The 14,092-nt window shown below is 34.4% G+C and overlaps 1 protein-coding gene across 8 annotated transcripts in view; it reads right to left on the minus strand.

Moving 5' to 3' along the window:
* The window catches only part of DPH6 (diphthamine biosynthesis 6), a 448,616-nt gene that overhangs the window by 258,879 nt on the left and 175,645 nt on the right, over window positions 1-14,092 (minus strand). For 7 of the 8 annotated variants that reach the window (XM_073012040.1, XM_073012037.1, XM_073012039.1 and 4 more), the window contains exons 7-8: window positions 13,354-13,448; window positions 5,048-5,135 (exon numbers count right to left, since the gene is read on the minus strand). In XM_073012040.1, coding sequence (XP_072868141.1) covers window positions 5,048-5,135; window positions 13,354-13,448 — 183 coding nt within the window. Of the gene's footprint in view, window positions 1-2,442; window positions 3,741-5,047; window positions 5,136-13,353; window positions 13,449-14,092 lie in introns of those variants that run through there. The other variant, XM_008017116.3, reaches the window with a different exon arrangement.

Consider the following 14,092-nt stretch of genomic DNA (forward strand, 5'->3'; position numbering starts at 1 on the left):
AAATAATGAAGCACTATTGTGGAATTTTGCGCAGGGAGTCATACACTAGAAAGAAAACCTATATGGCAGTGAAACTGAATATAGAGAATATGAAAGCAAGGATTTGAATTAGTTGTATCTTGTCCAAGAGTTGGGCAAGACACAAATTTAATGAGCGATAAGCATGGGGATAGAAATATGTAAGATACATATTAGGATTAGAATATAAAAGATTAGATAATCTGTTGAATATTCATAGTAAATGAGAGGATAGCTTAAGAGATGATTCCAACATTCTGTGCTTGAGTTACTGTGAGGAGAAGAGTTGTGTTAAATAACAAAAATATGGAATAAAGACACTTAGAGGGGAAAATGAGTTCAAGTTTTGTATATAATGAGAATGACATGTATTGGTAGCCATGTGCAGCAGCCAGTCAGAAATAAGAACCTTGAGTTAAGGAGAAAGTAGATATTAGTAGAAAGACTAGAAAGACAGTGACTTGAGAATCATCTGGAAAAAGAGGTGAAAATTAAACTTGTAAAAAATACATAATTCCAGAAAAAGAAAATATTGAAAAAGAAAAGAATGGACCTATAAAAAGAACTTGCAGCATATGTGCATGCTGGAGGTAAAAAGAAGAGAAGCTACTGAAGAAGACAGAAGAAATCTCAAGACAGGCAGAAAAAAAGTCAGACTAGTACAGAGGCATATGACCATTATAGGGGAAATTTTCAAAGAGATGGTGGCCCATATTATCAAGGAAAGGCATTAAGGATTATGAAGAATGAAAAAAGGCCAATAGCAGTTCATCAAAGTAATTAAAGTCAAGCTAGATTGCAAATGTGTTACTGATGCAATTTAGAAAACAGACTGATTTTCAGAGTGGTATTCAGGGTACTGCATTTTAGATATTACTAATATTTAGGGTAGAATGTTAATTTAAGATGTGTCTGAAATACAATGTGATTTTGATAAAACATGTAGAAGAGTACCTGACATTTTTGTTCTCCAACATTTATTCATCTTTCTTTTGGTAATCATACTTCATTTTCTGTCTAAAGAATTCCTTCTCTACTACGTGGGTTAGTTTAGGAGTAAAGCTGGTGACTTGTGAAAGTTTAGCCCTGGACCCTGTGACTGAGAGACAGGCATATCAACTAACTCTGAATTCACACCAAGAATACCACCTTCAAGCCTGTTATATGAAAAAAAAATTAGAAAAATCCCAAATAGTCCTAATTGAGCCAACACGTAACATATTAAGCTATAACAATGAAGAGAAAAAAGGTGCCTAAACAAAATTCCAATGAATGAAATCAAAGAACTAAACAAAGTGATATTCCATGTTCATGGATAAAGACTCAATATTGTCGTGAGGTCAATTCTTCCCAAATTGATCTTCAATTTCAGTCAAAATCCAAGCCAGTTTTTTTTTGTGGATATGGAAAAACTGATTGTAAAGCTTTTATGAAGAGACAAAAAATCCAGAACATGGAAGAAGAAAAAAGTTGGAAGATTAACACTATCTGACTTGAATATTTACTGCAAAGCCACAGTTATCAAGACTGTGGTATTTGCAAAAGAGACAAATCCATCAGTGGAACAGACTAGAGAGCTCAGATATAGACCACACAAATATACAAAAGAACAGGGCAAAAAGGAGAAAAGATAGTCTTTTCAAGAAATGGTGCTGGAACAATTGAATAACTATGTTTTAAAAAATGAATCTATACATAGACGCTATGTCCTTTACAAAAATGAATTCAGAATGTATCACAAACATAAACGTAAAGCACAAAGCTATCAAACATCAACAAGGAAATTTAGGAGAAAATCCAGATGACTCTGGATTTTGCAATGATTTTTTAGATATCATATTAAAAGTGTAATACTAGAAAAAAAGAATTGATAAGCTGGAGTTCCTTAAAATTAAAAACTTGTGCTTTGTAAAAGACACTGCTAAGAGAATGAAAAGACACACAACATAGAATGGCAGAACATATTTGCAAATACATATTTGATAAAGAACTGTTATCCAAAATATACAAAGAACTCTTAAAACTCAATAATAAGAAAAAAACGCCAATTAAAAATAGTCAAAAGATTTGAAGAGACACTTCACCAAAGGAGATACACAGATGGCAAATAAACATGACAAGATGCTCAACATTCTATATCTTTAGGGAGTTGCAAACTAAAACAACAACGAGAGAACACTTCAGACCTACCAGAATGCAAAAGTCCAAAATACCTACAATGCTCAATGCTGGTTGGGAGGTGGAACAGCAGAAACTCTTATTCATTGTTGGTGGGAATACAAAATAGTACAGCTACTTTGGAAAACAGTGTGGCAGTTTTTTACAAAGCTAAACATAATCTTACCATATGATCCAGTAATTGTGCTCCTTGGTATTTACACACCTGAAAACTTAAAAACTTGTCTTCACACAAAAACCTGTTCATGGATGTTTATAGTCGCTTTATTCATAATCGCCAAAACATGGAAGTGACTTAGATGTTCTTCAGTAGGTGCATGGACAAATGAAATGTGGTAGAACCAGACAATAAAATTTTATTCTACACTAAAAAAAAAAAAAAGAGCTACATATACATGACAAGATATAGAGAAACCTAAATGCATCTTAATACATGAAAGAAGCCAATCTAAAAAGCTATATACTGTATGATTTCAACTACATAACATTCTGGTAAAAGCAAAACTATGTACACAGTAAAAAGATCAGTTGCTAAGGGTTAAAGGAGAGGGAGGGATGAATAAGTAAAACACAGAGGACTTTTTAAGGCAGTGAAATTATTCTGTATAATACTATACTGGTTGACAAATGTCATCATACATTTGTCAAAACCCGTATTATGTACAACACCAAGAATGAACCCTCATGTAAACTACGGACTTTGGGTGATAATAACGTGTCAATGTAGGTTCATCAGTTGTAACAATTGTATCACTCTATTATAGGACATTGACAGTAGGGGAGGCTGTGAATGTGTGGAGGTAGAGGGTATATGGGGAATCTTCGCATCTTCTGCTCTGTTTTCGCTGTGAACTTAAAACTGTTCTAAAACATAAAGTTTATTTTTTAGTAAAAGTTTTCTAAGGTCAACATAGGCAATACTGAAAAACAGCATTTTAAAAATCAGTTATAAAATAACTTGTAAGAGTTAAGGGCATGCCTCATAATTGTCCAATAATGTTGAAACCCTTCAACCATGAATACATTTAAAACAAAAATGATAAATCACTTTGGCGACACCTAGTAGAATAAGCTTGACTGGCTAAATAAAGTGACCATCTTTTCATCATTTTCAAATGCTTCTCCATCATGACATTATTGGTAGGGAATGCAGCAAGAAAGAGAGGAGGGAAAGAAGCTAGTGTGATAAAAAAAGAAATGCTACAGAAATGGGGTTTATAGATGAAATAAAAGAAAAAAAAGGTCATAGGGAAGATGTGTTAACAAAAGAGAGTGAACCCCAAAAAAGTTGGCACTATTAATGAACACGCCATTGACATTTTCCCAATTAATAAATGGTTCCATTAACTTCTTCTAATGAAAGTATGTTTTTCTAAAAAAAAGGAGACGTAAGAAAAAAAAACAAACAACTGTCATAGTAACTGAGAAAATACTGTGCAATTTTTTTGTACAGAAATGGTGGTTTAATGAACAATGTTCCGAAACACTTTTCAAAAATTATATATATAATTAGATGTTCTGTAGTTGTCAGGCACTGAGGACACCTGAAAAAAAAAGAAGGAAAATGCACCATATTTATTCAGTGTCAGTGAATATGACACTTCAATGATGTAATACTGTTATCTAAAATACTGTTATCTTCGCAGCCTATTTCAGATAGCAGTATTACTTCTTTGAGGTATCATACCGAAGACTAATGAAATATCAAAACAACAAGGTGAACAGTGAGCTATTCGGGTAGAGTGGAACATAGAATGGCTGGAGTGTCTACACATGAATTCAGTGCTTTTGACTTTGTGTATGTGTACATGGTAGCAAAAGTAGCAGAAAACTACAAGTTAGGGGTTCAAGTAAACCTGAAAAACATTTGGATAGTGTAACTTTATTCTTGTGGGGGTTACCAGCTTTTTGATAAAAGGTCACCAATAGTCATCATCCAGCCCAATTCCACAACCTATTTTCAATCCTGCCCATTGTCATTCTTCTGAAGAACTGGCACCAACAATTATCCTCTCCTGTAGAAACCCTCTCACCTTGAGATTTTTGGCATTACCATTCTTTTCCTACTTTTGCCGAATTCTTGTTAATCCTCTTACTCCTTCAGACTTCCTATGATGTAAAATATGTAACTGTGGGTGTGCCTCAAGACTTGGGGGAAAGAACACTAATTATACATAAGACATTTTCTAATCCTTTTCTGTCACTACACTCATTTCTTCACATAATTTCAGCTATCATTTTTATGGTAATTAATATAAAGCAACATCTGAAGGATCAGACCTCTCAATCAAGGAATATAATCCAGAACTTTATTCCACAAGATCTTTAAATTAAAATTTTACTGTTATCTTGACAGCATATTTAAAACAAAACTCTTTATTGTAATTTTGCTTCACTTTCATCTTCCATTTGTACTTCTCTTTTCCTGGATATTTTTGTAAAGGTTTCATTTCTCCTTTTCCTTTCTTAACCTTTGAATAATGACGATCCAATTTAGCCTCAAACCCTTCCCCTAATGCTTATATACGGTAACTTAAATGTGATCCTGCTAGATGATTTAATATTTGGTTTTATACTGTCCTCTCATTGTTTAATGTATATACTATTCCCTTTTTAACTGACCTGCAAACTTTTCATAAGTGTAGTATCTTTTGTATCATATATAACTCTCAAAACTATAAGCATTTGTAAAATTCTTAGTTATTGACTGAGGAGCTGAAAAAAAAAAACACTAATGATAAAAATCAATTTTCTTTTTCCTGTCATCTGTTGTTACAGAATTATATATGCAAAGCCAATGCGTATATCTCAATTTTCTATCGAAATCACTGTGAGTCTTAGATTTACTTGCCTTGTCCTCCAAGTGCAATTCTAAGAAGCGTAGATAGGCCACAGGTGCAAATGCATCAGCTGAATGCATGACTACTTCTGACGAATCCCTGAAATATGAGAATTTTATAATACATTTATCTGCTACAAAAATTGTGACAAATCACTCCTACTGACTAGAAGAGACTGAACATTCTTGTTATATATTTATTTCCATTGGTATACAACATGTAGTGATTAATAAATATTTTTAATAATCCAATATTTCACTGGGAAAAGGTTCAAGTATAGTAAGCTTTTAAGAAAAAACAATGAGGCTTTCTATCTTCATAAGAACATAAGAGTTCAACTTTCAGGTTCACTCAAAGCTCTCTGAACAATTTTAAGACTTAAATTCCTGTTCAATTTCATTTTCATATATTTGCTTGGCATAGGCTAAGCATTAAACATTAGTGCTTTATCTTCATTATTCTTTTCATTTTCAAGAGGTAATTCATTCAATGTTTCACACAAAGTCTCAATTATCCTTCACAAAAGCAGTACTGGTGATGGTTTTAAGCTCTAGATGAACTCTTCACACTGCAGTATCACTGCTATTAAAATTGATTGTCTGACATAGTAATTACCACATTCAGGTAAAATGGTATGAACTGCATGCTGGCACCATATGGATACATGCAAATTAACTTGATTTTTATCAAAGATACCCTGTAAAGCACATATGAATAACTAAGGTTATGTGTAAAGTTCTAATAACTAATTATTTTTTATTATTTATTGAGAGTAATAATGTTTTGAACTTCAACTGAAAATTTAAAAATAGAAATTCCTCATATCACTTTAATGCCTTGGGAAGTACTTCTGTTGTTTATTTTAATAGTTAGCCTTTTGATCACTATAGTACAGCAAAATAAATCCTGACATTGACTTTTTGTTGCTAATGTAAAAATATTTTTGAATCGACTTGTATCATGTAAAGTTACTCGGTGGCAATAGAAGAAATCTCAAAATATTTGGATCCAAATTATTAAACTTCCATAAGCAAAATGTTTACTTTCCAATTGAAAGATCAAGAAAAAAGTACATTTGATGATAAGAAACCCCAATTATCATTCATGAACCTTTAGTATCAAATACGTATCTTTCTAATGCTTAGAAAAAATAACATTAAAAAGGTTTCCATGACATTAAAAGGAAAGCAACTTATAACAGACATAGAATCATTAAAGATTCAGCATCCTGATGGAAACATATAATTTGCCTTCACAGTCTACATCAACCAAAGATGCCTCCAGGTATGATGAGGAGGAGCAGCACAAAGAGAAAGTACAGACAAGGCCCTCCTGCTTGCTACCACCTGCCCCTCTGGCTTGACCCCAACTTGGGTTTGTCAGCCCTAGTCTTACCATTTTTCCATTTCCTCCACAGTTGCCTGCTCTGGTCGTATCTTGGCTCTTGAATCAAACCTCAATTCCTATTACACAATCTTACTCTTAAATTAAATGCCAATATATCTGTTCCAGACCTTAGCCTTGGACATTGACCCTGAGCCTTAACTATGTCTAATTCAGGCAGCTTGGTTTTGATATTCTTGACAATGGGGTGTGCCAAAACTATAATTAATCTGAACTAATACTATCTCAGTAGAAAGGGTTCTAGGTCCTCCCTTCTCACGTCAGTTATCCCCACTAGAAACAGAGGGATGACAGCAAATAGCTTAAATGATCTGAAGCAGGATTATTATCCAGAGAGAATATATGACATTCTGAGCACTAAATGAAGAAGACTGTGGTTTTTATAAATTCTATTAAATTCATAATCTCTAATTGACTAACATCATTTCATTCACTTATACAAAGGCACAGTCAACCAGGAGAGACTAGATTTCAAATGAACAGCTTTTAGTTTCAAGCAGAATAATACCACTCACTATTGCTCTTCTCTCTCATATAGTATCACAATGATACTCAAATTTCAAGGAACTCTGATCTCTGCTTCATGGATTTCTCTGAATCCTGAAAGCAGAATCTGTCAGAATATCCTAAGATTAATCCAGAAAACTAAGACAGTTGTGCCACAGCAAAAATGCTTCCCAGCTGGCTGTCCTCCTTTCCTTTCTCCATTAGTCAGTGCAGCAGTTACCACCTGTCATATAGCTAGGTCTTTTCCATAGCCAAGAGCAGGCCCATGTTCTCTTTCATTACTACACTAGGCTCACCCCCACTTAACAACATTAAATGGGCAGCTGGGTTTGACTTGGGCCTCTCTTCCTTGATACCAGCCTCCTGAGGTGTGGGGTCAGGCCCTACCTCTCACCTCAAAAACAAAAAAAATGGTATTCCCTCTTGAGACTCAGCTGTGGTCTTTGTCCCCACCTCTCCTCTCAAAAGACAACTATGCTAGGCTGGGACTGAACCACTGTTTACCTCTCTTGCTCAAATATATGGTTTCTGTATTCACTAAAAGGTATACAGATTTCCCCGACGGACTCACACTTATCCTCAGACATCTCAAATGTTATTTCCATGAAGCCTTCCCTGACATCCTCAGACAGTGCTAGTTTTCTCCTTTATGTGCTTTAGTATTGCACTTATAGCCCTTTCATAACACATCCACTACATTATAATTATGTGTTTGTGTGCCTTTCTTCTGAGAGAGGAACCAGTTTTGTTCATCTTTGTCTGCCTGTCCCTGTTCTACCCCACCCGGAGCTCTGTATAAAGTACACTGTCTAATATTCATTAGATATTTGTTGAATAAATGAATGTACAGTTAAACTTTGTTAACTATCCTCACAATTGCACACTAGTGAAACTATCACAAACTCACGATGATTTTTCAATTACTTATCTTCATGTGAATATAGTCATGCACCACATAATGCTATTTTTGGTTAAAGGCCGTCTGGGTATTACGGTGGTGCCATAAGATTATAACGGAGCTGAAAAATTCCTATCACCTAGTGACATCATAGCTGTCATAATGTTGTAGTATAATTTTATTTTTAAAAGGAATTTAGTGTAGCCTAAGTGTACAGTGCTTTTGAAGTCTACAGTAGTGTACAGTAATGTCCTAGGTCTTCACAGTCACTCACCACTCACTGACTCACCCAGAGCAGCTTCTAGTCCTGTAAGCTCCATTCATGTTAAGTGCCCTATACAGGTGTACCATTTAAAAATGTCTTTATATGATATTTTTACTATACCTTTTCTATGTTTAGATACATTTAAATATACAAATATTTACCACTGTGTTACAGTTATTCAGTCTCCAGTACAGTAATATGGTGTCCAGGTTTGTAGTCTAGGAGCACATAGCCTAGGTGTGCAGTAGGCTATACCATCTATATTTGTGTAAGTACACTCTGGTGCTTGTGAAATGACAAAATTGCCTAACAATGCATTTATCAGAATGTTTCCACATTGTTAAGTGTCTCATGACTGTACACACTTTCTCATACATGCATATTGCATATATAAACATATTCATGTATGCACACATATATATATATACCAATAACACTATATGATATCTCTACCATAATAAAAATAAAGATTAGTAGGACTGAACATTTAAATATCAGGAAAATAGTTCATAAATGTAAATAAATTCTCAGATGATACAGAATCAACGTAAGAAGGCAAATAAGATAAAGTACTTGCTTTATCTTCATTTTGAAACACTGCATTACTGTGTTCTGTACTGAGTTATGCCTTGAGGGGCAGAAAATATGAGTAGATGGAGATGAAAATGAGGATAAAGTGTTTTAACCATAGGATTTAGTTGTTCTTTTCTTCTTTTTTCATTCTTATTCTTCCATCCATCCATCCATCCATCCATCCATCCATCCATCCATCCATCATCTATCCATCCCATTTATGTGGCAACTTTGTAGCAGTAATACAGTGATATTGATGAATAAAATAGAACTATAGAATTGTCTCAAATACTGACATAAAAACATATACACGAAGAGAGAGAAGAAAATGATTACTTTCATTAACACAACCTTAAGACTTTAGTTATTAATATACATATATATGTAAACTAAGTAATAAGAGAGCAGGTTTCTAATTTGAGGACCTACAATTATCCTTTTCTCTTAAAAGTCAGGCTATAATTCTTCTCAGGAGGGCTTCTCAGGGAAAAAGCTCATTTTCTCATCTCAAAATTTGTATCTAGAGGTGAATGACTTCATACATTAATGGACACAAAAAGTGAATTGTAAACTATTCTAGGTAAAAATATAAAACATTATTTCCAGACAAAGGCTGTTATAGTAGTCTTTCCTAAAAACATTTTAAAATGTTAATTGGAATTTGGGCAAAAAGTATCTCATAATAAACTTCAATCTATTTATTATTTTTTATTATTGTTATTCACATTGTATTTTTTTTTTTAGAGACAGGGTCTTGCAATGTTGCCCAGGTTGGAGTTCTGTGGTGCAATTATAGACAACTGCTGCCTCAAACTCCTGGCCTCAAGTGATCTTCTTGTCCTGCCCTCCCAAAGGGTTGTGATTACAAGCTTGAGCCACTGAACCTGGCATAATAAACTTATAGAACCAAACTGATGTCTCTAAATTACTTCATTATAGAAAACAGTTTCAATCGTGGAATCTACAAAGAACTTAAACAAATTCACAAGAAAAAAAAATCCCATCAAAAAGTGGGCAAAGGATATAAACAGACACTTCTCAAAAGAAGACATTTATGCAGTCAACAGACATATGAAAAAATGCTCATCATCACTGGTGAGAAATGCCAAACAAAACCACAATGAGATACCATCTCACGCCAGTTAGATTGGCGATCATTGAAAAGTCAGGAAACAACAGATGCTGGAGAGGATGTGGAGAAACAGGAACACTTTTACGCTGTTGGTGGGAGTATAAATTAGTCCAACCATTGTGGAAGACAGTGTGGCCATTCCTCAAGGATCTAGAACTAGAAATACGATTTGACCCAGCAATCTCATTACTAGGTATATACCCAAACGATTATAAATCATTCTACTATAAAGACACATGCACACGTATGCTTACTGTGGCACTATTCACAATAGCAAAGACTTGGAACCAACCCAAATGTCCATGAACAACAGACTGGATAAAGAAAATGTGGCACATATACACCATGGAATACCATGCAGCCAGAAAGAAGGATGAGTTTATGTCCTTTCAGGGACGTGGATGAAGCTGGAAGCATTCTCAGCAAACTATCACAAAAACAGAAAACCAAACACTGCATGTTCTCACTCATAAGTGGGAGTTGAACAATGAGAACACATGGACACAGGGAGGGGAACATCACACACCGGCGCCTGTCGGGGGTGGGAGGCTAGGGGAAGGATAACATTAGGAGAAATACCTAATGTAGGTGACGGGTTGATGGGTGCAGCAAACCACCACGGCATGTGTATACCTATGTAACAAACCTGCACGTTCTGCACATGTACCCCAGAACTTAAAAGTGTAATTTAAAAACAAACAAAACCCTGAGATATTGGTACAACTGCATTCTCTCTTGGGACTTTAAAGGAGAATCTGTTCCTTGCTTTTTCTAGCTTTTAGAAGCTTCCCACATTTCTTGGCTCATGGCTCCACATCACTCTAGTCTACTTCTGTTGTTACATCCCCTTCTCTGACTCGGACCCTCCTGCCTCTTTCTTCTAAGGATCCTCATGATCACATTGGCCCACCTGGCCCCTCCCCACCAAAAAAAGATATCTAATTATAATCAAATAAATCTGCATGCAAAAATTTATTTTTTCTCACCTTAGAGGTAGTCTTCTTTTTTTATAAAAAATAAAATGTCATTTGAATCAGATGTTTGAAATGGGATTCCTAATAAATGATTAGTTGCATGCTAATTGTGGCAGACTACTATTACATCAAATGTAACAAAAGTTATTCAATTTGTCCCCAAAATGAATTCTAAATGATTGGATCCAAAATTATTAATACTCAATTGTTAAAACACAGTTACAGGAACCAAGCTCATCTTTTAATTGCATTATATGGAAGATTGTATCTAAATAATATAACTTTCATTCACATACAGTTTTAGAATGCACAAAACATGTTCACCCACATCTTTGCATTTATTGTATATCAGGCAGGTATGCTTAGGACATTTCAATTTTAAAGAGGAGGGGAGATTTTGTTTATATTAAGTGACGTTTTTCTGCCAATTGAGGATATTTCCCAACCTATAACTTCAAGTTATAACCTAAGAAGGGAATATATATAAGTATGTGAAACAGCATATATAAACAAAAATAAACAACAACAAATTACAAATTAGTCCAACAATATTTAGCACATAGCCTAACGTATGCTCTGACAAGTATGGGAACAAGCACTGGAGGCAATGGCAGCCAAAGCATATAATAATGAAAGGATTTAGCAAAGTGGTAAGAAATGAGAAGGCAATCTAGAGAAAAGGTATCACAAAAGAAAAGTATGAAGCAGAAGTGAGGCATAGCTTATGAAGAAAAAAATAAGCAAAGAATATGCGTAAGTATCAGAATGAGATTGGTGATCAACTCACAAATGAGTAAGAATGAAAAGACAGGGTCTCCTTTGTGTTTACAAGGTACACACCTGCATGGTAGCACCTATCACTTATTGTTGATTTGCCTGTCCATCTCCTCGGCTACAGGAAGAACTCCTACAGAGCAGGGCAGCAACTTGCGGAGTTCTACTCACGCTTTGCAGTGAACAGCTCATTTTAGCACTAGAGGGTTCTAACCACCTTCCCTGACAACTTCTCTTTAACAGCATGAGTAATTCCCTTCATGCCACTGTCTCTATCAGGCTTAGGTTTCCTTGTCTACAAAATGAGGAGGTTGAAAAGGATTCACATTCTAGGTCTAAAGTACTATGATAAACAGATCTTCTGGTTATGTAGAGTAAAGCAGTACATGTCTTGTAACTCCACGTTGCCCATAAAGACTTCCAGGTGCTCTGGGGCCTCAATTTGTCTGGCAAATGGAGAAAGTATTATTCTTTGGCATGTTTTCCTCTTATTGCTGTGCTTTTTTTTTTTTCTAATTTGGTTAGTCCCATATTAATAAGTAAATATATCCCAAATTTTCTACTACAGTTTCACCCTAGCATGCAAATGTTTTTCTTGAATAATATAACAGTATTATTTCATAGAAGTAATAACTTATCAATAGTTGATTCATTAATTGTTTTGTGATCATCATGGGCAAAAAAAGTATGTACTCTCCCATGAATAAACTTATGACTTATTTTTTACCACCTTGTATTATAATTACACACAGATGTCTTTTTCCACCGCTTTGAAGGCAGAAACTATTTCAACATCAGTGATGCCCAGGAAAACACTTTGGAGGTAATAGGTACTTGATGAGTATTTGTCAAATAAATAATGATTATGGTGATTATTAATGGAAAATAAATTAGAATAATATGAAAGAAGCAAAAGTGCATGAATACTGCATATGGTAATGAAAATGTCTTGTCATATTATACAAAATAAATGCATTTTTAAAGAAAATCCACCTAGAGTTGTTGTCTTAATTTTCTTAGATCACGCCTTCCGTCATTATTAATATGTACAAAGAGGTTAAGTCTTAGTGTTAGAAATATTGAAGCCTTCCATTCAATCAAGCCTACCTCTGACAATCTTTTCCACAATGCATACAGGCTTAAGAAAAGCAGATAAAGTGTTCTCTTAGCATATAAAAAGAGCAACATAAATTAGAGCATGGATAATAAGGTAACAAACTGAAGAAAGTTTCTGTTTTCCACTACACTGACTTTAACAATTTATGGCAAACAAATCATACTACTCACCATCAACTAAATTCATTTTAAAACAAAGTTTATTTGTAAAAATAACCCCAAATAACTGAAGAGAAACGTTTAGCATTACCATTCTAAGTTGTTAAAGCCAGGAAAAAGAAAAAAGAGGATGGAGTTAATGGAACCCACAAGCTACTGATGTGGCAGTTTATCAAATGTAGCTGTAATGAAAGATAAATAATACAGGCAATTCACACTTCATGAAAGGATAAAAGTGTCAGTGTGTAGGTACCAGTTTTACTGCAGGCCATAATCAGCAAGTAAACGAAAGTGCAATGTCTAAAAAGTTTATAGTCTTCTATGAAGGCCTCGTCTTGTCAGGTATTGATTTAGGTATTCAGACGACTTCACTGGTATTAAACAAATTGAGTGTTTGTGAACTTAGAGGACACGTTCTATTTTTCCCAACAAAAGTTGCCTCAAGCTTAATGTTAAGTTGCTTCCATCACTTAAATTTATGGGAAAAAAAAGAAAATGCTGAAATGATATCTTACACAATTATTTTCTTCTTAAATAGAGGGCAATCCAAAGTGAAAGTTTCATACTCTCCACCTTCTCCACAAACATGTACTCCATACTTCTTAGAAAGCTGAAAATAGGAAAACACAAAAAACAAGAAAGAAGTTTGAAATTAGACAGCATAAATGCTATCTTATTTGGTCCTAAAAAATCCATACAAAAAACTTTAATTCCAAAATAGTTTGCAAGGTAAGGAACACTAATTATATTTCTGCTTAAAACATGTTTAAAGTCATTTCAAAAATGTTATCATAAGGCACAGGATCTCTAAGAATGCCAAAACTCTTACAAAAAAATAACATTAAGATTATTGTAAATTTGGGGAATGACACTAGCTTTAGATTCAAAGCTAGATTCAGTCATAAAGTAGTAAGCAAAAATGTATGCAGCCAAATTGGCCTCCCCCAACTCTTTGCCTTTAAGTGGAAGGAATAAAAACGTTGTGTTTAGAGAATTTCTCAAGAATACAGAAAAAGCAATATAAGGCTTTTCCTTAGGCTCATGAACAAAAAGAAGTCACATATAGGTTTATTATGCTTGCAGTTATTATTAGGAAAGTTCCAAGGGCACTGAGAACTAGTAAAATTCCAAAGCTGCAGACAAGCCTTAAGAAGGTCCAACTCCAAGAAAGGTTGAGTAACTTACAAATTTGTCTAATCAAACCTGAAATTAAAACAAACAAACAAAAAAAACCAAGCAGCAAAACAAGAAAAC

This window comes from Chlorocebus sabaeus, chromosome 26 (genome assembly GCF_047675955.1).
Source record: "Chlorocebus sabaeus isolate Y175 chromosome 26, mChlSab1.0.hap1, whole genome shotgun sequence".
NCBI classification, from domain to species: domain Eukaryota; kingdom Metazoa; phylum Chordata; class Mammalia; order Primates; family Cercopithecidae; genus Chlorocebus; species Chlorocebus sabaeus.